This window comes from Mobula birostris, chromosome 6, assembly GCF_030028105.1.
Source record: "Mobula birostris isolate sMobBir1 chromosome 6, sMobBir1.hap1, whole genome shotgun sequence".
Lineage (NCBI taxonomy): Eukaryota > Metazoa > Chordata > Chondrichthyes > Myliobatiformes > Myliobatidae > Mobula > Mobula birostris.
The window spans coordinates 46112681-46139849 of record NC_092375.1 but is presented as its reverse complement, the minus strand read 5'-3'; the positions used below and the strand labels follow the sequence as shown (position 1 = coordinate 46139849).

Here is a 27169-nt window from a genome sequence, read left to right as displayed (position 1 = left end):
TTCTAGTTTCACGTCAGGATTGGCTGCTAGAGCAGGATTGAGGCTTCAGTTGTATGGGAGAATCACATCAATGATTGAGTCACAGCCAAATTATACTATAAGGCAGATGATAAAATAAAATAGTGAATTTGAAATCAATTTGTTACTGATCATATCTAAAACTCTTTCAAATGGAGTGGCTATTCAAATAGATTTAATGCATGTTACTCTGGGTTTGAAAGTTCACTGATCAGTTATGACTGGATAAGCTCCAATTAAACTTAGACTCACGCTTTGTTATGAACATCTAGCACATGCAAATTTTGTTTCCACTCCCATTCCCAACAACTTCCCCACAGAAGAATTGTGCATTTGATGATCTAATTTAAAAAGGTTTGTGACTCAATTACAACTTCACTTTCAGGCTAGCAAGTGAATTTACAAATATAGGTTTCAAAGTTCCTAAGACAGAAAAACTTCCTGGCTTACTAACAGTTCAAGAAACTGAATAAATAGCTGTAATTTCAAGTTCACTATTGTGCATGGACTTTTGTTAAACAAAAGGCATAAAAATGCATTGAAGTTCTATGGGAAACATATAGTGTTAAAATAACAGATTATTCCTTTAATTATATCAGCGTCAGAATGGATCGTAATTTTCAAAATTTGTCCTCTTCTGTGAAGCTGCAGTATTGCTCTTTTACTTTCATATCACTTAATTTCATTTCATATTACTATACTTCACATACCATGAATTATTCTTGATATTTTCCTAGGCATGTGAATACAATAAGTTACAAGCCCTATTTATAAAATAAAGTGCTGTATCAGGAAGTTGGCTTAATTGTCCCTGGACATTGGATCCTGAGGAAATCTCACCTTTGCTTGATGTTACCTTTCAAAGATAACATGAATTTCAAGTTTCACTAGCTAAGAATCATGACAGACCAGCAATGTATTACATTATTAAGCACTAGAACACCAATGCTCCACTGTTTTAATTCCTTTTGTTAATGCTTACTGTCATTATTGCACAACTATTTAACTATTACAGGCACTTTGAGGGCAATTATATATTGACTTTAAATGCAGCTTGAAACAGTGTCCCAAGAGTATTGCCAACACCCAAGGACAAGTTAAAGAAAAAAAAACTATATTCAACAACCAAGCAGAACAGCTCTAGCTTTCCTCTTTATTTTCAGGAGACTCCATGTACAAAACCTGGTGTGGAAAAAACATTTTGCAATTTGTTACAAAAATGTAAAATTTAGAGAATGATTCCAAAAAGAAATAAATTACTAAGGCTAAATACACACACAATTGTTAGTGTCTATCATGCACCTATTCAATTGGATTAAAAATTCTGTAATTCCAAATATTGTCCCTAAAATCCACAAATTCTGTTCCAGTACAAGGTGCAGAAGCTTGTAGTTATAGTCCTTGGATATACAATAGAAATTGTGTAAAAATCAGTTCTTGTATAAAATTAGGTGTGAACAGTAGTTACACAGTGACAATTCAATAACACTTTCACAAGACTAGAAATCTCAAGTGAGTTACCAATCAATCTTACAGCAATGACTTTGGCTGCCAAAAATGGTGGCCAACAATTCTTTTTTGCTTTACAGTGACAACTGTACTTGATACATTTTACATTCATATTGAGACCACAATGGAATCAAGTTGCATAATATAAATGAACATTTGTGGTGATGTCCCTGTTCATCAAGGCCATCCACACAGGGTTAAAACATTCTGACCCTTGCAGATTATAAACAGAATAGAGAACTGTAACATCATCTAATTGCAATAGCTTCATATGACATAGAATGAAAAACCCTGGTGAGCTCACCCAACTATCCGGAAATGTCAATAAACTCCTATGCAAAATTGACATTTACTTTCAAAGGAAGACTAAATAGGATGGAAACTCCTATAGACGTCTTCCTCTTAAAACTGTCAAGAAATCTTAGTGGGTGTTTCCATTAAATATTCTGTTCATAAGATCTCTCGAAATGAAATAAATCATCAGATTATGACCTCTCCTCACCATTAATTCAAAGGGTGGGATGCAGTAGGACTATCTTTGGCAATGGTACAGTGGTTTCTGAGCAAGTGACACCCTAGAATTCTTAGGAGGTGAAGCCATGAATAGTATATGAATATCGAAACCAGAAACAAAAAGGGAAAAACATGGCACAGGCATCACAGACTGTACTATGGGCATGTTCCCTCAGGGAATACACTGGACTTACAGTGCTCAGAGCGGGACCTGCATGCCTCAATACTTCCAGCAGAAACAAGGGACATTTTACCACATGAATCTAAATACTAAAGCTTATGCTCTTTAAACACATATGGGAAAAAGAAAAGTTTAATTCAAATAATTGGACCCAAAGTTTTTGCATTAAATGTTTAGCTAGCATTAGTTGTTAGTTTCCTTGCATCTCTGATATTTTTGTTTAAAGGAATGTAATTAAATTTGAGGTAGTGACAGTAGAGATTATGCATAAAGGAAAGTATTTTCCATCTGCATGGTATTAAAGCAGCTACTCAAGAGGCAATAATTATACCACTTCTGTATTTAAAGAATGTTAAGAACCTCTATCCAAATGTTCTTCCGGTCATTGTTTTCTATTAGAGAGAACCAAAGCTTATTCAGCAACCTATTAAGGCTACATCTAGGTGGCAAATCCTTTCCTGCTATTCTATGTTTAGCCAGTTCCTGTTTCCTTGTCAATATGTCTAGCTCCCTAGAGAATTTATTCTTTTTAAATATACATTATCCAATAATATTTCATAGACAAGAAATTCACAGTCATTAACTTCTTAGTCCATTTGCTCAGGTCTTTTCATCACTGTACATGACACAACTGGAATAAAAGTAGCAATGTACTGGTACCCCAAATGCGCACCAAGGGCACTCTCAATAGTACTGTGTTGTTAACTACATGATAGAAGTATGAATTGGTTCCTGTCAGTTCTCATTTCCAACTAAAGGGAGCAAGCTTTTACGTGATACTTCATCCAACAGTCAAACTGCAAGCTGACACAGGTCGACCAAAAGGAACCATTTAGATTGCTAGGCAGCTTTGATATCTTCAAGCTAGAGAGTGCACTTTGAGCTGCTGGGCTACCGCTCTGGTGGGATTTACCCTACCCATTGCCATTATGCATTACTTGTCAATTAAAACCATTAAAGTAAACTGAACAAGAAGACAGAAAGATATCTTGACACATCCCATCAATCAATATGTGAAGCCTTCTAATGAAAATTTAACTTTAGGGCAAAATCAAAAGGATATTAAAATTGAAACCACAAATCAAGCCTTGCTGTAAGATCAATTAGTAAATTCATTGTCAGATGATATTTGACTTTGGGAAAAACAAGCCAAAATCATTTTCTGTTGCAAACAGTAATTTGACAAATGTTTAGATGGTTGCTTGGCTCGATCTGATATACACGTTGACCAAATACTGTACTCTGCTCCTGATCTGATAAAACATTCTTTATACACAAGAAATGTCAATTTAAAAATTGGTAAAAACAAAGTTTTGTTAAAAAATAAAATAGAAAATTCAAAGGCCACAACCATTTAAAAAAAAGTAAAAAGTAAATCATTTCTCAAACAGAATTCAGACAGCAAACATTTCTGTATAAAAATTCCTTAAGTGGGTGTGCAGTGCATTGTGGGCAAGAGGTGAGCCAGCAGGGCACATTCTGCATTGCACTACAAGAGGTAAAAGTGTGAAGAAAATGATTAAGAGTCCTCGGTTAAAGAATGCAGTTCCAACTGGGCAGATTCCAGGATATCAAACAAAATTAAATTTGGAGTATTTTACATGCCTCAAAATTTTGGAAATATGTGACACTGATTTTAGTGTGCATGATTTAAAGATACACAAAAGACAAAATTAATGCTTGTTCTTTGCTGTACAAGTGTGCTCTTGTGTCCCAGATGGATGTGTCTTAGTGTTTCCTTCCTCAAGCACTTCTCAAGCCCTCTTAAAGCAATTTAGCTGAAATTACTTCCAATTTTTATTTTAGATTGGGGAGGGTTGATCGTGGGTCTGGAAATTTTTCCCCTATCTTTACATTACCTGCCTAAGGCAATACATCTACAAAAACTCCACGTATTGGATAAAACACTATCTACTCTGTAACAATGCTTACACTGTGCAAGTCTACATTCCTGAACCAAATTTTCCAAGTACATTATCTGGGAAAAGCTGGTTCTCTAGAACACTAGGACTCGATAGATGGAATCTATCTACATCTTCATTTGCAGAACAGTTCGCCATTAACAGCTATTGTAACCAATCTTCTAAAAGAAAGGTCCAAATCTCAAGAAACACACACTTAGGATTTCCAAAGTACTTTCTCTAGAGGGTGAGATGGTCTATATGGAAAAAAAAAGGTTTCTCTAGAAACAAGTGGAAAGACAGTGCACTTTTCTCAAAGTGGAAAATGTTCAGGTTTCTAGAGGTCCACTACTATTATGCTGGTGTCTGGAAGCAGGCTGATACAGTTCTCATCAATTGGGGCAAAATAGGCAAGCCCGTGATAGGTGAAGCACATTTTCTTGAAGATTTAGACCGGAAAGTATACGTGTCCTGTATTTAGGAAAAAAAAAATCTAAACATGGTCAAAAGATAAACACCCTTCCCCATCCAAAGTGCAGTTGGATTATCTGACCGATCTGCCATGTGTCCTTGGCATTAACAGCTTACACTGATGTCTCAGACTGAAGACGCAACACAAACTTATGAGATTTTGGGTCGATGAACTCCTCAGAGAGTTTGATGAAAGGAATTTTTTTCACTACGACTATCAGACTGAAGTCAAGACATTTCAGTGTGAAAATCAAGCCATCCTTTAGCCCATTGGTCACCGCCTCTTCACTACTCAATGTCCACTGACTGGCCAACCATCTGTTCTTATCGTACTGGAGGGTGGGTCCAGGGTTCAGGTAACGCTCCAAAAAGGCCTACAAGTTAAACAAAACAGTGAGGAAAGTTCTGAAATACACAAAAAGTGTAAAGAATATATCAGATAAAATGTGAAGCATGCGCTTCGTGCTTCAGCAAAAACCAAATTTAAATGAGCAGATAATTCTTTCACACTAATTCTGGTAACTTTCTGCTCCTATATCTTACTTAGTCTCTAGATGAGGGAAGCTTCACATATCAAAGTAATTGTTTTAGATCAATTTATGTTAAAGTCTGTACTTTTAATGTCATCCTTTTCATATCCTGACATTTCCAGCAAATGAGACAAACATTAAGTTTTCAAATAGGTGCTTTCTCCTTTCATCTTTCACTAGATGGACTCTCCCCATCACTCTAATCCCAGTTCTTAACTATAGCTATGAATCAGAGTCAAATCCAGACAGCTCTGACAAAGTTAAATTAAGCTGTGCTGAAAATACTAATTTTGACTAAGCAGTATACATTTTAAGGAAAGTGCTCAGAGTATGCTGATTTTGTGCAGATCAGCAAATCACTTGCATGAAGCATACCTTTGGAGTCATGTTGTTGGTAACACAAAATGCCAGATGCTGCAGGATGCTCTCCATGGTGTGGTAGTGCTGCTGTCTCGTAGTACGTAGATATTTCTGTAATGCTCTTGCCATCGAAGGAAAGATGGACTGTGCAGCATTCAAGGGATCCATCACTTCTCCAGGAGCTTTCTGTTGCTCATCATCCTGAAGTCTCCTGATGTGAGTAAAAGCCTCTTCAACTGCTACCACCAGCCTGAAGAATTACCATTAGCAAAACAAGAATTAGTTTTTCCAAAGTTTCTCTCCTTCCACAGTTTGTTTCAAATAGCAATTTTCAATACTGCAATTTCCATATTTGCATCAGAAATTATGACCAGAATGTCAGGCTGATTGAAAGGAATGTTGGCTAAAATAAGCAGCTACATGCTGCTCAGTAATGAACAGGTAAAGAAACAATAAAAGCATTTTACAAATATTTTTAGTTAAATGATTTGTAACCTCTTGTAGGCAAAAATAAAATCATTCTGCAATACTGGATCCCATCGAGACTGGTTAATTTGAATACAATTCCAAATCTTTCCAGAAAAATTACAAACCTTCCTCCTTAAAGCAGCATTTTGATTGTAATTGTTTGTAACAGTGATCAAAATTACCTTGAAGCCATAATGAGAATGAAAGAGATTCTTGAGGGTGAACACTTAATGCTGACAAGGTTGTAAAATAGATGTGAAGAAATATGCGGTTTGCACACTGGCTTCTGATCCATTGGTACTTGTTTTAATTTACCCAATGAGACTGAACTTTACTTGTTACAGTGTAATTATCAGTAATGGCTAAGTTTTAAACAGGCAAGTAACATAAAAAGGGAACCAGATTAGGTCTTTATAGAAAAAAACATAAAACTAGCTCACAGGGTATCCTTTCAGCTCTCCTTTGACAATTTCAGAACACATATGTTAGAAAGAAACAGAATCACATTTCTTGATATCACAAAGCAATATAGACAGAAGTCTCTTAATTGAAAGAGTTATTATTGGGCAAAGTTGTGGCAAATGGAATTTGATATGGGTACATTCAAAACTGAAAATCTGGAAGTAGAAGCTCAATAGAAACTGGGAGATTGAGAAGGACCACATGCATGGATTACGTCATGCTCTGGCTAACAGAATGGCATCATTATACCCAGTGTATTGGGTGTACCAAGTAACAGAGGTTATACTGGCTAAAAGATGCTGCATTTTCTAGTTCTTCAGATCAAATTGATGGAATATTTTCAGATTTAACCTATAAGACTTTGCCTTTCTCCAATCACACCTTTCATTTAGGCTTCCTTTCTCTGGCCATTGAAATTGATTTTTTTTTGTTAAAAGTTATTGAGACACGAGGCAAAGACAAATATTAAGTCAGGTCAAACTAGATCTCACTAAATGATAGAACAGGTTCAAGTGACTAAATGGCCTAAAATTTTGACATTACCTTGCACGTCGCTTCCTCACTCTCCGATCATGTTCTGCTTCCTCATAGTACAGCTCATTATGACTCGAATCGCGCCTCCTTGCTGCAGCAGCTATCATTGCACGAGATTGCCCAGCGGCATTGTTTCCTGGACCTAGAAATAGTTAAGTTGCTCAGGATAAAATAAATTCTGCGTATTCAGGCCATCCTTAAGCATTAATATTGATCAGTAGCAGTCTACTGAAGATAACAGTAGGCAAGACCATTAATGAAATGCAAGGTTCTTTCAGGAAAAGAAAGTTCTTTCAGTTCAATAAAAAATTTTTTTTGAAAACTTGTGAGAGTTTGGAAGTTTTGGTGTTTAGACCAACCTGTATGTCTTCTGCAAGAATATTCAAAATGAGCATGCAGGTAAAATAGGCAATTCGGACAGTGCACTGTATATTATCTTAATTACAAGACGATAAGAGTAGGGAATTCCTGTGCAATTTTATAGAGTCCTGATGAAACCAAATCTGGAGCTTGTAAGAAATTGTGAGATATAGAGTTAAGCCAAGTGTCTGAGATAAAAGAATGGCCGTAATCATATTGCCACAAGAGAAACAAGAAACTGAATGGCCCACTTCTGCTTCTGTCCTTTTAAAGCCAAGTGTCACTTTCTGGTTGGATTACTTCTGTACTGACTTACCATCCACGTTGTAGACTTTCAGTCCTGCCATGTGCTTGGCAGCACGAGACTTCGCAGCAGTTAAGAGTGCTGGGTTATGGACAGTGAAATCCTTGTAGTAGTTCTCCAGTATGACAAGTGCGGCCCGCTGGATACTGCAGACACAAGATGATGCAGCTGAAGTATGTAGAACCCACAAGCAACTAACTAGTTCCTACCTTAGACACAGAATATTCTGTAACCATAATATTTTAGAATTTGTTCTTACATTGCCAAGCACTTAGCTTAAATCATGATGAATGGATTCAGCACCTTTTGAGAATTTCAGAGTAAACATGGCAAAACATTTTGATGGATCATAGAGGAAATTTGAACATTAAGAATGCCAGGCACTTGCCTGGAGTTCAATTTCAGTCATGATAAACCAATGATGAAAATGGTTCACATACTGAAATAAAATTCCAGAACTTTTAGTAACAAGCAGTAGCTGCCGCATTATATAGAGGTTTAGTTATGCGTAATGCTCTGCTCTATCTTGAATGCATTTAAAATGAATGTTTAAAACGACATCATTGGGATACAATTAGCTTGGATAGGATGCTTGGAATCAAATTTCTCAACCAGCAGTCAAATTATTCTGCGTAAATCTGTGAGGATGATTGGTAGGCTTGGTAGATTTGCATTTTTAAGCATCAGTGCTGTTGTTAATTTCTAGTTCAACGATAAATATTAAAACTTAGTATTCTTGGCATTCTGACCCTCCACTACTCATGCTCTATCTGCCAACTTTCTACTCCAATCCAAGACAGACAAATGCAATTGTTTCAGTAACTGAGCAGCTAGGGATTACTGATATAAAAACAGCATACAATAGAAATATTCAGCAGGTCAGGCAGTTTCTATGGAGACAAGTACAATTAATGATTCAGGTCAATGACCCTTCATCTAAACCAGTGGTCCCCAATCTCCGGGCCACAGACAATTACATCGCTGTGAAGAATGCAGTGGTGCAGCGGTAGTCAGGACGCACCCAGCACATCTTTAAGAAAAAAGCCGAAATAAACAAGCTAAGTAATATAATTAGACTGCTATATAATGCGGCAGCTACTGCTTGTTCCTAAATGTGCTGGAATTTTGTTTCAGTATGTGAACCAGTATGTGCCCTAATTAATTAGCTTGTTTATTTCGGCTTTTTTCTTAAAGATGTGTTGGGTGCGTTCCGACTACTGCAGTACCACTGCATTCTTCGCGGCAATGTATCGGTCCGCGGCCCAGAGGTTGGGGATCACTGATCTAAACTCCTATTTCTTGATATGATGGAAACGATTAATGGTCTGAAAGCAAACTGAACTGCATTTGGTGGAATCAGAAACAAAAATAAATTCTGCAAGAATTCATTTTGTTACGATTGAAGACCCTTCATCAAAATCACAGTCAGATAATGCATTTAATTTAGAATTATCAACAGTGCTTATTAGTGCCAAAAATAAAACTGCATTACTGTGAGGAAGACCTAAAGTTTGATGAAGAGCTGGGTTATAGGAACAGGAGGTCTGGAGAAGTTAAGGGATACTGCACGATTTCCAAAATGCCAGTGCCTCTGCAAATGCCACGTCAAGAAAATGGTACACATGGTATGTAATGGTCCAGGCTCATGGCAGAGGAGAATTTTTAAGGAACGTTTATGACCAAAGTTATAGATAAGTAAGGTGATGGAGGTGATGAAGCTAAAGCAAGGTAAAGGACCAGAAGAAGACGGCACCAGCGAACACTACCAAAGGTAGTCTACAAGATGGGCCATGAAGCAATTCTCTTCACTTCTTTTACAGGTTCTTTTTACTAGATATGGTTCTGCTACTGTTGGAGCCTGTAATCTTCATTCTAGCAGTATGATTTTGGGTTGACCTGATGCTTTGCTGCCTCTGAGAGGGTTCCACGAGGCTGTGACCAAGGTGTGCTGCATGGTGGCCAAGAAGCCAGGAGACAGGCCAGTGACCGACTCCATCTCTTGCCGATCAAAGTACTGAGGAAGACTGAAATCAGACGTGAGTGCGGAAGGTGACCAAGTGCTCAGCGCTGCCTACTGGCCTCTTGTTCGCTGCTGCGAAGGTGTCTGCACATAGCAGTCTCTTTGCTCCTGAGGGAAGGTCTTTCAGTTTGAGCGATCCCTCTCCCTTGATAGTGGATGGGCCTTAAATCAATGCAGATTGTAGATTTGGACTCTAACTCAGTTTCTATGATGTGTTCCATTTCTAGTTGCTTTTTTTGTTACTATTGGGTGAGTTTTTTTTGAATCTGGTGGTCTGCAGATAATGAACACTGAGCTGAACCGTACTGAAATATGACTTTTGTGTTTTGTATTCTGTGCTTTTGATCTTTTTTGTTGCCGTTCGTGCAAATTCTTTTTGCGTGGAGGGCATGGGACAGGGTTTTGATGTTTGATATTTTTCTTTGAATGGGTTGGTTCCACGGTTCTTTGTTTCGTGACTATCTGTGGGGAAAACGAATTTCAGGGTTGCATACTGCATGCATACTTTGATAATAAATGCACTTTGAACTAAAAGAACAGCAATTTGAGGTGTACAATCAGTGGCTGGGTAGAGAACCTGCGCTGGTTAGTACAGCAATGGTTGACAGAATAAAGGCTAGAGATTTGACATAGCTTGACAGTGCAGACAGCCTAGGGAGGGAGAAACATGAAAGAGTTGGATATTGATTAAGATATGTTAGGGATGGTGACCAAGAAAACAAGAGGAAATTGCTGAAGTTTTCCTGAGATGTCACAGAACTCAAAAACTGCCATTTAATGTATGTTGGCCAGGAATGTTCGGGTACACTAAGAACAAACAGAGTACAACCGCAATGAAATATATAATGGAGAGAGGCACTGAAGGAGCTTGGTGTAAACAGACATGTTAGCATCACAGGAGACAGTAAAGGAAAGGTACAGAGAAAGTATACCATTGCCAGTCAAAGAGAATATTATCTGTAATTTTCGTTAAGATCATTCAGTAAAGACACTTGAGGTTTAAAATCATAGATAAAATGGGGGGACTTCCGGTAGAGCTCATGGAGTGAAGTCGTGCTCTTGACTTGCACCATTACCTCTGAGTTTTTTTCCCTATGATCAGCTATATTTTAACTAACCATTAAGGCATCGACTTTTACAATAATCTGAAACAAATTGGGCCTTTTGATATTCGGATGCTTTTAAGGTCCGCTATGTCCAAGAACGGAAAAAATGGGAAAGACGGCAAACCTCCGGTTAGACTGAAAGGTACCGATCTCCCTCCGACTGAACCGCCGTTGACTCTGAAAGCTATTTCGGATCTAATTCAAAGGGAAATTTCAACCTCTATAACGGAGCTGATTCGTGCGGAAATTTCAATTAATTTCCAGAAAATTGCCGATTCAATCGATAAAATGCAAACATCTATCACGGAACATCAGTCGGCTATATCTAATCTTCCAAAATCCACGCAACAAAATGAACTCAAGATGGAGAAAATTGAAGAAACAATTACTACAATGAAGAAAAAACTGGACTTTCTGACTTTTAAAAACTCTGACTTAGAATCCAGAATGCGACAGCAGAATATTCGAATTATTGGTGTTCGTGAAGCTGTTGAATCTGACAACCCTATAAAGTTTTTTCTCAACTTTTAAAAGATGTATTCCCTACCGTATTTCCTGACCAACCACCGTTATTGGATCGGGCTCACAGAGTTCCATCATATTCGTCTAAGTCAGATAAACCTCGGCATGTCATTTTACGTTTTCATTACTTTCAAGACAAGGAGAAACTGCTTCGATTTGTTCGATCTAAAGGTTACATTGATTTTTTGGATCTTCAGTTCTGATTCGCGGAGGACTTCAGCAAACAGATTCGGGATCAACGGGTTCGTTACAGATCTGTGATGTCGGAACTCTACAAGATGGATTTAAAACCAGCGCTGCTCTACCCTGCGCGTTTAAGGATCCGCATGCCTGACGGAGCTCTCCGTTTTTTTGAATCTCCATCGGATGCCCAGAGTTATTTGGATCAATTTTCACCTTCAACATCTTAATTGTAATTTTTAATTATCTCCGTTTGATCGGAGGTTGTGAATCTGTCGGGTTTAATTTTTCGTTGCTTTATATGGGCAGAAAAGTTTATTTTTGATTAATTAATATGGTTGCCAAACTTTCTTTCTAACTGCGTCATCCCTTTCTTTTTCCTTGGGGATTCTGGGTGGTTATTCCCTCAGCATCATTTCGTGTATTTCCTTTGAGGCCTTAAGTTTCGTAGTCTTTAATCGTACTCTTCTCTGTAGGTTTTCTTAACTAGTTTATATTAATAATTTCGTTCCTTTTTTTGGTTATAATAGGGTCTGTGGTTTGTTACGGTTTTCTTTATATTTTCTGTTTTTTCTCTGTTTTATATTGTGTTTGTCTTAACTGATCTTTTTTTATTCTTTTACTGTTTTATAACCAGCTGATCTTTTTTATATTTACACTATTTTTAGGGAGCGTCTATTGGAAGTCATGGGGGTAGTTTTAGTGCTTGCTTCTTTCTGGCAGGTCTGCTTTAGATTTAGCCTTGGGGTCATGGGGTGGGGGGTGGTGGGAGGGGCTTCACGTTTTAGTTTTTTTCTTCTTGGGCTATTTACATTACTGAAGTATTGGTTGCGTTCTCCTTCCCGTTATCTCTGGTTTGTTCTGTTCCCTTTCCTGGTTCGTGGGTCGAACCTATCGTCAATCCTCTTTTTTGCGGGTTGACTTTAGGGTTTATGGAGTCTATTATTAATTTTGTCTCCTGGAATACTAATGGTCTTAATCATCCTATCAAAAGGAAAAAAGTTTTTAAAGTATTCCGGAGACTTAAAGCACATGTTCTATTTTTACAAGAGACCGATGTGCGAAGGGGGGACAGACTTCGTTTCTTTAAATTCTGGAAGGGTAAACAGTTTCATTCGAATTCTAACGCTAAGATTTGAGGCGTCTCTATTTTTATAGACTCCTCAGTTACTTTTATACAACATGATATTATCTCTGATCCGAATGGTAGATTTCTACTGGTTAGTGGTCTACTATTCAATAAAAAGGTAGTTTTGGTTAATGTTTATGCTCCCAATATGGACTGTCCAGAATTTTATAAATCATTATTTAATCGGTTCCCGAATTTGAATGAGTTTTCATTGATCTGGGGCGGAGATTTTAATACTTGCTTATCTCCAGTTTTGGACCATTCAGCTCCTCTACGGACCTTACCCAATAAATCTGCAACTTTGATTAACTCATTCCTCTCTGATTCTGGGTCAACGGAAATTTGACGTTTTTTGCATCCTCGGGAAAAAGATTTTTCTTTTTTTCCCCACATGTTCACCATTCCTATTCAAGAATTGATTATTTTTTTATTGACTCTCGGCTTATCTCTTCAGTTATTAAATGTGATTATGATTCTATAACCATTTCGGACCATGCTCCACTCAAGCTTTCTATTAAAATCCAGGTTAATACACAAAGTAATAGACAATGACGATTTAACTCGTTGCTGCTTCAGGACTCGGATTTTGTTAACTTTATGAATGAACAGATTGATCTCTTTTTTACAATCAACTACACAGAGAATATTTCTGTGAACATTCTTTGGGATACTTTTAAAGCTTATATTCGTGGTCAGATTATCTCGTATTCTGCTGCTTTGAGGAAGAAGTTGAAGCAGGAGGAGTTGGTAATTGTGGACAAGATTAAGGAAATTGATAAGAAATATGTTACAGCTCCCTCTGAGGAGTTGTATAAACAAAGAACTGAACTTCAAATGGAACACAGTTTATTACTTTTGTCCTCGATTGTAAACCAATTAAAGAAAACAAGAAGTGAATTTTATGTACACAGTGACAAAGTTGGTAAACTGTTGGCTAACCAATTGAAATCTAATTATACTAAATCTCAAATTAATCAGATTTATAATCAAAATGATCGACTGATACTTGATCATGCGGAGATTAATCAAACCTTCTTTGATTTTTATTCTTCCTTATATCAATCTGAGTCTTTACGAGACTCTAAATATATGAATGACTTTTTAGATAACCTAGATTTCCCTGAGATTTCACAGGATATGTCTTCTATGCTTGATACTCCCATTACTACTGATGAGATTAAGAATGTTATTTCCTCTATGAACCTGGGGAAAGCGCCTGGCCCTGATGGGTTTACCGTGGAATTTTATAAGTTTTTTGCACCTTCATTAATCCCTTGGTTCTGTAGGGTTTTGGAGGCTTCACTAAAAATTGGTAAACTTCCTGAGTCCTTTTATAGAGCGTCAATCTCTCTAATATTAAAGGATAAAGATCCTGCTCAATGTGCATCTTATAGACCAATATCTTTATTAAATGTTGATTCTAAAATTTTTTCTAAATTATTAGCAAACAGATTAGAAAAAGTACTCCCTTTTATTATTTTGGAAGACCAAACGGGTTTTATCAAAGGTCGTTACTCTTTCTATAACATTCGCACACTGTTAAATATTGTTTATACCCCCTCACAAAATGTTCCTGAGTGCGTTATCTCTTTAGATGCTGAAAAAGCCTTTGATAGAGTAGAATGGCCTTACTTATTTAAGGTGCTTGAAATGTTTAATTTTAGTTCGAAATTTACATCCTGGATCAAACTGTTATATCATTCTCCTATGGCCTCGGTCCGTAGTAACTCTTTAAGCTCACCTTTTTTCCCTCTTTTTCGAGGTACTCGACAAGGTTGTCCTCTTAGTCCTTTATTATTTGATATTGCATTAGAACCTCTTGCAATTGCCATTCGAGAATCTCCAAATATTATTGGGATAACTCGGGGCTTAAAGTCCCATAAAATATCACTCTATGCTGATGACTTACTTTTATATATTTCTAATCCTCAAAAATCTATCCCTGCTGCTTTAGATTTATTAGCACAATTTAGTCTTTTTTCAGGTTATAAATTAAATCTTAGTAAGAGTGAACTTTTTCCGATTAATAAACAACTTTCCTTGTATCATAACTTTCCGTTTAAATTGATTAATAATTATTTCTCGTATCTTGGGATTAAAATTACTTGTAAACACAAAGATTTATTTAAGACTAATTTTTTACCCTTAATTGATCATATTACTCAACTTTCATCTAAATGGTTTCCATTATATTTAAACTTTGATTGGTCGTATTAATGCAGTTAAGATGTTTATTCTGCCAAAATTTTTATAAATATTTCAGGCATTACCGATTTTTGTTCCAAAATCCTTTTTTTGATAAAGTTGACTCTAAAATTTCTTCATTTATTTGGCAAAATAAAAACCTGAGATTGGGTAAAATACATTTACAGAAAGCCAAGAGAGATGGAGGTCTAGCATTACCTAACTTTAGATTCTATTATTGGGCAATTAATATTCGACATACGAAATTTTGGTTACTTGACCAAGATACACTATCCATTCCTAAATGGGTAGTATTGGAATTACAACCTGCTTAGGGCTATGCACTTGGCTCTATTTTAGGTTCCTCTCTTCCTTTTGATTTGAAACGCCTCAAACTGGTCTCTAACCCGATAGTTAAATATACCTTGCGTATTTGGTTTCAATTCAGAAAATTTTTTGATCTCAACCAATTTGGGCTAGCGATCCCTATTTTAGGTAACATATTTTTTCCTCCCTCTTTCACGGATCGTGTGTTTCAAGTTTGGAAGACTAAGGGTATTTCATGGTTTTTGGATTTATTTTTAGATGGCTCCCTTATGTCTTTTGAACAATTATCTAATAAATATAATTTACCAAGAATATATTTTTTTAGATATCTTCAAGTTAGAAATTTCCTAAGTACTATACTTTCTTCCTTTCCAATGCTTCCTCCTACAAATATTTTAGATACTATAATTAACCTTAATCTATGTCAGAAGGGTGCAACGGTTATTATTTATAATATTATTATGAAACTTAGGAAAGCTCCATTTGATAAGATTAGGTCAGATTGGGAACAAGAATTGGGTTCTATTATTTCCGTGGATGACTGGGGGCAGATTTTACAATTAGTCAATACTTCCTCTATCTGTGCTAAACATTCCCAAATTCAATTTAAAGTTGTTCATAGAGCACATATGTCCAAAGATAAATTAGCTCATTTTTATTCTCATATTAATCCTTTTTGTGATAGATGTTTGGGGCAGATAGCCTCTTTAACTCATATGTTTTGGTCTTGTCCTACTCTGGAAACTTTTTGGAGAGACATTTTTAATATTATCTCAAAGGTATTGAATATAGATATCTCTCCTCATCCTATTACTGCTATCTTTGGATTACCTAAAATTTCCAGTAATCTTTCCCCTTCAGCCCATAGACTGCTTGCATTTCTTACTTTAATGGCGAAAAGATGTATCTTACAACATTGGAAAGAGCCTAATGCTCCAACTACCTTTTTTTAGTTTTCTCAGATGATATTATGCTTAATTTTGGAAAAAATTAGAAGTAATCTTTATGATTCCTCACTTAAATTTGAACAGACCTGGGGATCTCTTATTCAATATTTTCATTTAATGTAATTTTTTTTTCTCTTTTGTTCCATATTTTTCTTTTTTGTTCCATATTCCCTTCTTGCTTTTTTTTAAACTGTTCTTAATGGAGGTCGGGTTTGAGGATGTGATTTTAAGTTCTTTAACTCTACCTGTTTCCAGGTTAGCCCATTGCTTTGCTTTGCTTTTAGTTTAGTTTCATGGTGGGTTTTTTTTTTTTCGGGGTTTTTTCCTTTTCTCTATTGATATATAAAAAAATTAGTATACTATTATTTTACCATATTATTTTTTGTTTAAATTGCACTGTTTGTATCAATTTTTTCTTATTAATATCTCCTGTAATTTCTAACAGTGTATTAGTGCCTTTATGATTCACCCTTTGTATACTTATTCAATAAAAAGATATAAAAAGAAAGAAAAAAACACATAAGCATGGATCTGGAAGAAGTTCCATTATAAAGATATGTTACATGTTATTGACATACAATGACCATAAAGAAATACAATGTAATGTTTAAACAAAAAAAGGTAAAAAAAAAGCCAATGGTTAATAATTCAAATGTAGAGCCCGAGATTACATGCTAGATTCTCGCCACAGGTATAACAATTTGCTTTGATTCTCTGGGGTTAGAGCTTTGCTTCTGATTGCAATCAAACAATTCCCACTAGAAGGTTCTGTGCAAAAGTCAGATGGGACACCAACATGTTTATAATATCCTCAGCAGCAGTGACCAGGCAGGCACAAAAAATGGATAAGATCCAAGTTTGCTATCAGCCTGTCTAGTGGTAGCAGTTTAAGCATCGGGTCGAAACATCAATTGTACTTTTTTTCCATTAATACTGCCTGGCTTGCTGAGTTCCTCCAGCATCTTGTGTGTTGCTTCTGCTTTTAGTTGCTGGTTAATATTTAGAAAATAGGACATAGAAAACCTACAAGCTGTGCCGAACACGCACTTACCTACTTTAGAAATTACCTCTCGTTACCCTTAGCCCTCTATTTTTCTAAGCTCCATGTACCTATCCAGGAGCCTCTTAAAAGGCCCTATTGTATCCACCTCCACCACCATCGCCGGCAGCCCGCCCATTCCACACACTCACCACTCTCTGCATAACAAACTTACCCTTGACATCTCCTCTGTATCTAATTCCAAGTACCTTAAAACTGTGTCCTCTGATGTTAGCCATTTCAGCCCTGGGAAAAAGACTCTGACTATCCACATGATCAATGCCTTTCACCATCTTATATACCTCAATTAGGTCACCTCTCATCCTCCATTGCTCCAATGAGAAAAGGCCAAGTTCACTCAACTTATTCTCATAAGGTATGCTCGCCAATCCAGGCAACATCCTTGTAAATCTCCTCTCCACCCTTTCTATAGTTTCCATATCCTTCCTGTAGTGAGGTGATCAGAACTGAGCACAGTACTCCAAGTGGGGTCTGAACAGGGTCCTATATAGCTGTAGCATTCACCTCTCAGTTCTTGAACTCAATCCCATGGGTGAAGAAGGCCAAAACACCATATGCCTTCTTAACCAGAGTCAACCTGTGCAGCAGCTTTGAGTGTCCTATGGACTCGGACCCCGAGATCCCTCTGATCCTCCACACTGCCAAGAGTCTTACCATTAATACTATATTCTGCCATATTTGACCTACCAAAATGAACCACCTCACACTTACCTGGGTTGAACTCCATCTGCCACTTCTCAGCCCAGTTTTGCATCCTACTGACATCCCTCCACACTGTCCACAACACCCTCAACCTTTGTGTCATCAGCGAGTTTACTAACCCATCCCTCCACTTCCTCATCCAGATCATTTATAAAAATCAAGAGGAGAAGGGGTCCTAGAACAGATCCCTGAGGCACACAACTGGTCACCAACCTCCATGCAGAATATGACCCGCCTACAACCACTCTTTGCCTTCTGTGTGCAAACTAGTTCTGGGTCCACAAATCAAGGTCCCCTTGGACCCCATGCCTCCTTACTTTCTCAATAAGCCTTGCATGGGGTACCTTATCAAATGGCTTGCTGAAATCCATATACACTACATCTACTGTTCTACCTTCATCAATGTGTTTAGTCACATCCTCAAAAATTTAATCAGGCTTGTAAGGCACAACACGAGGAATTCTGCAGATGCTGGAAATTCAAGCAACACACATCAAAGTTGCTGGTGAATGCAGCAGGCCAGGCAGCATCTCTAGGAAGAGGAGCCCTGATGAAGGGTCTCAGCCTGAAACGTTGACTGTACCTCTTCCTAGAGATGCTGCCTGGCCTTCTGCGTTCACCAGCAACTTTGATGTGTGTTGTAAGGCACGACCTGCCTTTGGCAAAGCCATGCTGACTATTCCTAATCATATTATGCCTTTCCAAATGTTCATAATTCCTGCCTCTCAGGATCTTCTCCATCAACTTGCCAACCACTGAAGTAAGACTCGCTGGTCTATAATTTCCTGGGCTATCTCTACTCCCTTTCTTGAATAAGGGAACAACATCTGTAGCTCCAATGCTCCGGAACCTCTCCCATCCCCACTGATGATGCATTATTGTTTTACATCAGATGTCTTCATTAATCATTGGCTATATTTAAGAGGGAGTTAGATATGGCCCTTGTGGCTAAAGGGATCGGGGGTATGGAGGGAAGGCTGGTACAGGGTTCTGAGTTGGATGATCAGCCATGATCATACTGAATGGCGGTGCAGGCTCAAAGGGCCAAATGGCCTACTCCTGCACCTATTTTCTATGTTCCTATAATTAAACTTATACAAAATGCTAATTCATAGCTTCAATTTTCTGGCCAAATCTTGTCACATCATGGGAATCTCAAAATTAAATCTGTTGTTCTTATTAAACTTGGAATTAATTCCACGTTGGACAATGAAGTGATTTAATAAACGTTTTTAGCCACTAGTTCTATAATCTAGTACACTCAAAAATTTCTTTAGTTATACCGTGGAGAGCATTCTGACAGGCTTCATAAAGTTGTAAATCTAGTCAGCTCCATTTTGGGTACTAACCTACAAAGTACCTAGAATATCTTCAATGAGTGGTGTCTCAGAAAGACAGCGTCCATTACTAAGGACCTGCAGCACCCAGGGCATGACCTCCATCAGGTAGGAGGTACAGAAGCCTGAAGGCACACACTCAGTGACTCAGAAACAGCTTCTTCTCCTCTGCCATCTGATTCCTAAATGGACATTGAATCTTTGGACACTACCTCACTTTATTTTAAATATACAGTATCTCTGTTTTTGCACATTGTTTAAAAATCTATTCAATATACGTAATTGATTTACTTGTTTATTTATTATTTAATTTATTATTATTATTTTGTTTTCTCTGCTAGATTATATATTGCATTGAACTGCTGCTAAGTTAACAAATTTCAGGTCACATCCCGGTGCTAATAAACCTGATTCTGATAGATATTCCATAGCTTTAGTCTACCACTGAGTGAAACACTCAATAGTACAGATCCTCCCCAGGTTATGAATGTACCACTTATCTGGGAAGTAGAGGATTGGGACGCATTTAAAAACCATCAGAAGGCAATTTTAAAAAGCCATAAAGAGAGAAACAGAGAAATATGAAGGTAAGCTAGCCAATAGTATAAAAGGGTACAAAAGGGTTTTTTCCTCAGATATATGAAGAGTAAAAGAGAAACAAGAGTGGATGTTAGACTATTGGAAAATGACACTGGAGAGGAAGTAATGGGGGACAAAGAAATAGCAGATGAACTTAATAAGTATTTTGCATCATTCTTCACTGTGGAAGACACCATCAGAATGCCAGAGATGCAAGGATGTCAGGGGGCAGAAGTGAGTGTTGTTACTACTACCAAGCAGAAGGTTCTTGGGAAGTTGAAAGGTTAGCCTTCATAGTTGGCTATGAAGGCTAAGTAATAGGGTATATTTAAGACAGAGGTCGACAGGGTCTTGATTAGTCAGGGAGTAAAAGCTTATAGGGAGAAGGCAGAAGAATGGGGTTGAGAAGGCTAATAAATCAGCCATGATGGAATGGTGGAGCAGGCTTGATGGGCCAAGTGACCTAATTGAGATCCTATATCTTATGATCTTTTGGGCATCCTGTACATACAGACCAATGTTTTGGGGCACTGACAGTCTGGATTGGCCACCTGCTGCAAAGCTCCATGTACCTTCTGCTGCTCAGGGACTTTGCTCACAGCCCCATTTCATATTGCAAACTGTCCAGATTATAAACAGTTCACAGGAATGAGACTGTGCTGTAACCTGGAGAGAACCAGTATTACAATGCCTGGGTTTTAAAATACGATTTGCCACAACACTGCAATGATGAATTTTTTCCAGCAGATGCCCCCAGTCAACTACTTAAATACAGGACACTGAAAATAACCTACAAATGCAGTATATCTACAGCAGGATCAGCAAATACTGTAAATATTCACCAGCTCAGGCAACACACATAGGAAGAGAAGAAGTTAACACCCAGGTTGAAGAGGTGGCTGGAACCCCTCTAACAGATGCAGCCCAAACAGCTGTATTTTAATATTTGTTTTTTTTTAAATTTCAAATTTTGAAGTCTTTCAATAACATACAATATGTAGCCACTATTTGGGCCATAATTCAGTCATTCCTCTCGTTCAGCATTCCTGACGATATGGATCCATCCAATTATAACCCCATCTGGCTCTTTTCCACCTCAAACAGCTGGTGTAATCTGTGTTAAATTTCCTATCCTATAGAATCAAAACATTTATGACAAGGCCATTTGATCCATCATGACTGACAGAAATGAATTACCTTCCCCAAATCCACCTTCCAGCATTTAATCTTTAGTCCTGAAGATGTCAAACAGATAACAGAAGCTAACCAGTTCCTGAAGACCTGTAGGTAGGTCCTTTCCATTGCCTCCTCCACATATCCGAACTAGTCACAATGAAAAATCTGATCCACACTATTCTTCCAAATAAATGGCATTGATTTGGAAACTATGTGGGCCTAAAGCTTTTCAATTTCTTTGAAGATAGGTAAAATACCCTACATTACCTTCACTTACCCCTTTTCCATGGTACATCGATGACTGTATTGTTGCAGCTTTCAGTTCTCACCAGTACTTATACAGCCAATTTCTATCTTTTTCTCACCTTCCTCAGCTACTACAATTCCAACACAATATAGGTGGCTCATCTTCTTCTATGAAGATCATTATGATCCCCGTCTCTCCATTTTTCAAATACACGTGATTTCACCTTGTGTCCAACACTACTGCTTCTGATTTGCCTTCTATTTCCCCCAGTGGATGATTCCCCCACACTGAGTTGTCAAGCTCTCCACCATACCCAATATCCTGTAATTTTGTTTTCATGCCTTCTCTCTTCTCCCCAGAAGCCACGCTTCCCTTGTCCTTACTTTCCAATCCCCAGCCTTCTCAATCAACAGCCACCTCCAACCCCTCCCTCCTGCATTCCAGACAATTCTCTTCATGGAATTCTAAGTCACATGTCCTCCACCACCAAACACTCCCTTTCCCAGTGCACCAGTCCATGCAAGTGTGGGGGAATACTTGCTCTCTTTCTCTCCTTCATTCCCATCATATGGGACTCAAGGCACTCTTCCTGGGCAAAGCAGGAGTTTATTTGTATTATTTTCAACCTAGTACATGTATATTCTGCTCGTGATGTCTTTTCTACACTGGAAAGGTGAAACCCAGGTCAGACGACAGCTTTTCATCTTGGCTGCTGAACATAAATTCCCCTGTGTCACTTCATCACTCCCTGATTCTATATTAATGAAGCTCAATCTAAACTTGAGTAAAATCTCATCCCAATTAAGCACACAACATCTGGACTGAATACAATTCAACAGTTTCACATCTTAAGCATTTGCAATATTTTGTTTTGATTTCAGATTTTTAACATTCGCAATAAATGAAAATCAAAATTTGTGGATGCTGCTTGACTTTAACAACTCCATTATTTCTTTATTTCTAAAATCTTTCCTTTTACAATTTTAGGTAAGTGTTGCTTGACTTTACACATCCTCTAGACCTCATGTTCTGGTGCTTGTATACCATTTCACCTCGCATCATTACTTTTACCATTTTCACATACACAATTTATTCCATATGAACTTATGCTTGTAAGTTTTCCTCTCTCCGCCTCCTTTGCATCTTAAAACCAGTATAGCTTTAAGACTGATGTATGTCACAGTGAGAGGCTTTGGCTCAACAGGCTTCAGCGAAAACAGGTGGTTTTAAGTAACCTTCCCCTCTTTGAATATCAGTACATAGCTAGCGCACTAAGAATGGATCCAGAGTTAGTGGTATGTTCTTTGTACAAGATGTAGGAACTCAGGGAGAACACCAGTCTCCTTGATAACTAAATCTGCATGAGGTACATCAAGCTGCAGCTCCTTAGAGACCATGTTAAGGAACTGGAGCTGCAGCTCAATTACCTTCGGTGCATATAGGAGAATGAAGAGGCAACAGACAGGAGCTACAGGGAGCAGATAGGAACTACAGAAAGTTGCTAACCCAAGTTGCAGGAGGCAGGTAGCCGGGTGACTGTCTGTCAGAGGGAAATTGAATAGACAAGCAGTGTAGAGTACCCCTGTGGCCACTCCCCTTACTAATAAGTATACCACTTTGAGTATTATTAGGTGGGTGAGGGGAGAGAAAACAATCTACCAGGGAGAAGCCGCAGTGACCATGTCTCTGGCACTGAGTCTGGCTCAAAAGAGGAGGCGGGGGCGGGGGGAGGAGAAGTACAATAGCGACAGGGAATTAGAGGAGCAGACAGGAGATTCTGTGGATGTGACAGACATCCAGTTGGCATGCTGCCTCTCAAATCGTATCCACAGCATTTTCAAGGGGGAGTGTGAATGGCTGGAAGTCATGGCTCATATTGGTACCATGACATAGGCAGGAAAAGGGATGAGGTACTGAAGGGAGAACATAGGGAGTTAAGTAGAAAGCTGAAAAGCAGGACCTCCACAGTAACCTGTGGATTGCTGCCTGTGCCAAATGCCAGTGAGGGCAAGAATAGGATTATTTAGCAGATGAAAGTGCGACTGAAGAACTGGTGCAGGAGACAGGGTTGCAGATTTCTAGATCATTGGGATCTCTTCTGGGGAAGGTATGATCTGTACAAAAAGGACAGATTACACCTGAACTTCTGGGGCACCAATATCCTTGTGGGCAGGATTGCTCGAGCTGTTGGGGACAGTTTAAACTAATTTAACAGGCGGATAAGAGCTGAAGTGATAGGGCTAAGGATGGAGCAGTTGGTATACAAGTAGATGCAATGTCTAGTGAGACAGTGAGGGTGGACAGGCAGATGATAAAAATTGCAATCAGTGGGATGGGACAGAGTGTAATATGGGGGCAAATCAAAAAGGGTGATGTATACAAGACTGAAGGTAGTATATTTGAATGCATGCAGTACATGAAATAAGGTAGTGACCTTAAAGTGCAGTAAAGATCGACAGGCATGAAATTGTGGGCATTGGTGAGTTGTCCCTGAAAGAAGATCATAGTTAGGAGCTTAATATCCAAGGGTACACATTGTATTGAAAGGTCAAGCAGGTGGGCAAGAGGTGAAAAATGAAGTTAAATCCTTAGAAAGAGATGACATAGGATCAGAAGATGTAGAATCCTAGTGGGTAGAGTTAAGAAATGGCAAGGGTAAAAAAGCACACTAATGGGAGTTAAAGGTCTCTGAACAGTGGACAGGATGTGGGATACAACTTACAATGGGAGAGAGAAAAGGCATATCAAAAGGACAATGTTGGGATACTCATGGCCAATATGCAGGTAGATTGGGAAAATCAGGTTGGTGCTGGATCTTAAGAAAGGGAATTTGTAGGAAGCTTGTGAGATGGCTTTTTAGAGCAGTTTGTGATCGAGCCCACCAGGGAACAGGCAGTTCTAGATTGGGTGTTGTGTAATGAATCAGGTTTGATAAGGGAGCTTAAGATAAAAAAAATCATTTGCAGGCAGTGATCGTAATATGATAGCATTCACCTTGCAGTTTGAGAGAGAGAAGATAAAGTCAGATGTATCAGTATTACAGTGGAGTAAAGGGGAATACTGAGGCATGAGAGAACAGCTGTCCAAAACTGATTGGAAGGGGGCACTAGCAGGAGTAATAGAACAGTTTCTGGGAGTGATTCAAAACACGCTGGATAGAAACACCCCAAAGATCAAGTAATATTCTAAAGGGAGACTGAGGCAACCATGGCTGACAAGGGAAGTCAAAGAGCATAAAACCAAAAGCAAGGGCATATATTGCAAAAACTAGTGAGATGTTAGACGATTGGGAAATAGACAATAGACAATAGGTGCAGGAGTAGGCCATTCGGCCCTTCGAGCCAGCACCGCCATTCACTGGGATCATGGCTGATCATCCACAATCAGTACCCCGTTCCCACCTTCTCCCCATATCCCTTGACTCTGCTATCATTAAGAGCTCTATCTAACTCTTTCTTGAAAGCATCCAGAGAATTGGCCTCCACTGCCTTCTGATGCAGAACATTCCACAGATCCATAATTCCCTGTGTGAAAAAGTTTTTCCTCAACTCCATTCTAAATGGCCTACCCCTTATTCTTAAACTGTGGCCTCTGGTTCTGGACTCCCCCAACATCGGGAACATGTTTCCTGCCTCTAGCGTGTCCAATCCCTTAATAATCTTATATGTTTCAATCAGATCCCCTCTCATCCTTCTAAATTCCAGTGTATACAAGCCCAGTCGCCCCAATCTTTCAACATATGACAGTCCCGCCATCCCAGGAATTAACCTCGTGAACCTCCGCTGCACTCCCTCTAGCAAGAATGTCCTTCCTCAAATTTGGAGACCAAAACTGTACACAATACTCCAGGTGTGGTCTCACCAGCGCCCTGTACAACTGCAGAAGGACCTCTTTGCTCCTATACTCAACTCCCCTTGTTATGAAGGCCAACATGCCATTAGCTTTCTTCACTGCCTGCTGTACCTGCATGCTTACTTTCAGTGACTGATGAACAAGGACACCTAGATCTCATTGTACTTCCTTTTTCTAACTTGACACCATTCAAATAGTAATCTGTGTTCCTGTTCTTGCCACCAAAGTGGATAACCTCACATTTATCCACATTAAACTGCATCTGCCCACTCACCCAACCTGTCCAAGTCATCCTGCATTATCTCAACATCCTCCGCACATTTCACACTGCCACCCAGCTTTGTGTCATTTGCCAATTTGCTAATGTTACTTTTAATCCCTTCATCTAAATCATTACTGTATATTGTAAATAGCAGCGGTCCCAGCACCGAGCCTTGCAGTACCCCACTAGTCACCGCCTGCCATTCTGAAAGGGACTCATTTTCTGTCTGCCAACCAATTTTCTATCCATTTCAGTACCCTACCCCCAATACCATGTGCTCTAATTTTCCCCACTAATCTCCTATGTGGGACCTTATCAAAGGCTTTCTGAAAGTCCAGGTACACTACACCCACTGGCTCTCCCTTGTCCATTTTCGTAGTCACATCCTCAAAAAATTCCAGAATGCCAAGCATGATTTACCCTTCATAAATCCATGCTGACTCGGACCGATACTGTTACTGCTATCCAAATGTGCTGCTATTTCATCCTTTATAATTGACTCCAGCATTTTCCCCACCACTGATGTCAGGCTAACTGATCTATAATTCCGTTTTCTCTCTCCCTCCTTTCTTAAAAAGTGGGATAATATTAGCTACCCTCCAGTTCTCAGGAACTGATCCTGAATCTATAGAACATTGGAAAATGATTACCAATGCGTCCACGATTTCTAGAGCCACCTCCTTAAGTACCCTGGGGTGCAGACCATCAGGCCCTGGGGATTTATCAGGCTTCAGTCCCATCAGTCTATCCAACACCATTTTCTGCCTAATGTGAATCTCTTTCAGTTCCTCCGTTACCCTTGGTCCTCTGGCCACTATTACATCTGGGGGATTGTTTGTATCTTCCCTAGTGAAGACAGATCCAAAGTACCTGTTCAACTCATCTGCCATTTCCTTGATTCCCCATAATAAATTCACCCATTTCTGTCTTCAAGGGCCCAACTTTGGTCTTAACTAATTTCTTCCTCTTCACATACCTAAAGAAGCTTTTACTATCCTCCTTTATGTTCTTGGCTAGCTTGCCTTCATCTCTCATCTTTTCTCTCTGTATTGCCTTTTTAGTTATCCTCTGTTGCTCTTTAAAAGTTTCCCAATCCTCTGGCTTCCTGCTCATCTTTACTATGTCATACTTCTTTTCTTTTATTTTTAAACTATCCTGGACTTCCCTTGTCAGCCAAGGTCGCCTCTTACTCCCCTTAGAATCTTTCTTCCTCTTTGGAATGAACTGATCCTGCGCCTTCCATATTATTCCCAGAAATACCTGCCATTGCTGTTCCTCCACTGTCATCCCTGCTAGGGTATCTTTCCAGTCAACTTTGGCCAGCTCCTCCCTCATGGCTCCATAGTCCCCTCTGTTCAACTGCAATACTGACACTTCTGATTTTCCCTTCTCCCTCTCAAATTGTAGATTAATCATATTATGGTCATTACCTCCTAATGGCTCCTTTACCTCGAGTTCCCTGATCAAATCCGGTTCATTACACAACACTAAAACCAGAATTGCCTTCTCCCTGGTAGGTTCCAGTACAAGCTGCTCTAAAAATTCAACTCGGAGGCACCCCACAAACTCCCCTTCTTGGGGTCCAGTACCAACCTGATTTTCCCAGTCTACCTGCATGTTGAAATTTCCCATAACAACCATAGCATTCCCTCTGCGACATGCCAATTTTAACTCTTGATTCAACTTGCACCCTATATCCAGGCTACTGTTTGGGGGCCTGTAGATAACTCCCATTAGGGTCTTTTTGCCCTTACAATTTCTCAGTTCTATCCATACTGACTCTACATCTCCTGATTCTATGTCGCCCCTCACAAGGGACTGAATTTCATTCCTCACCAACAGAGCCACCCCACCCCCTCTGCTCACCTGTCTGTTCTTTCTTATAAAAAGTCATAAGATGAAATTTGAAGGTAAGCTAGCCACTAAGA

At 38.8% G+C, this 27169-nt stretch overlaps 1 protein-coding gene across 3 annotated transcripts in view; it reads right to left on the bottom strand.

Moving 5' to 3' along the window:
* Positions 1–1152: 1152 nt before the first annotated feature.
* Positions 1153–27169, bottom strand: part of LOC140199016 (vang-like protein 1) — a 59290-nt gene continuing 33273 nt past the window's right edge. For all 3 annotated transcript variants that reach the window (XM_072260398.1, XM_072260399.1, XM_072260396.1), the window contains 4 exons: positions 7624–7757; positions 6957–7089; positions 5499–5733; positions 1153–4967 (listed from right to left, as the gene is read on the bottom strand). In XM_072260398.1, the coding sequence (XP_072116499.1) occupies positions 4707–4967; positions 5499–5733; positions 6957–7089; positions 7624–7757 (763 nt within the window). In that variant the 3' untranslated portion in view covers positions 1153–4706. The remainder of the gene's footprint in view (positions 4968–5498; positions 5734–6956; positions 7090–7623; positions 7758–27169) is intronic.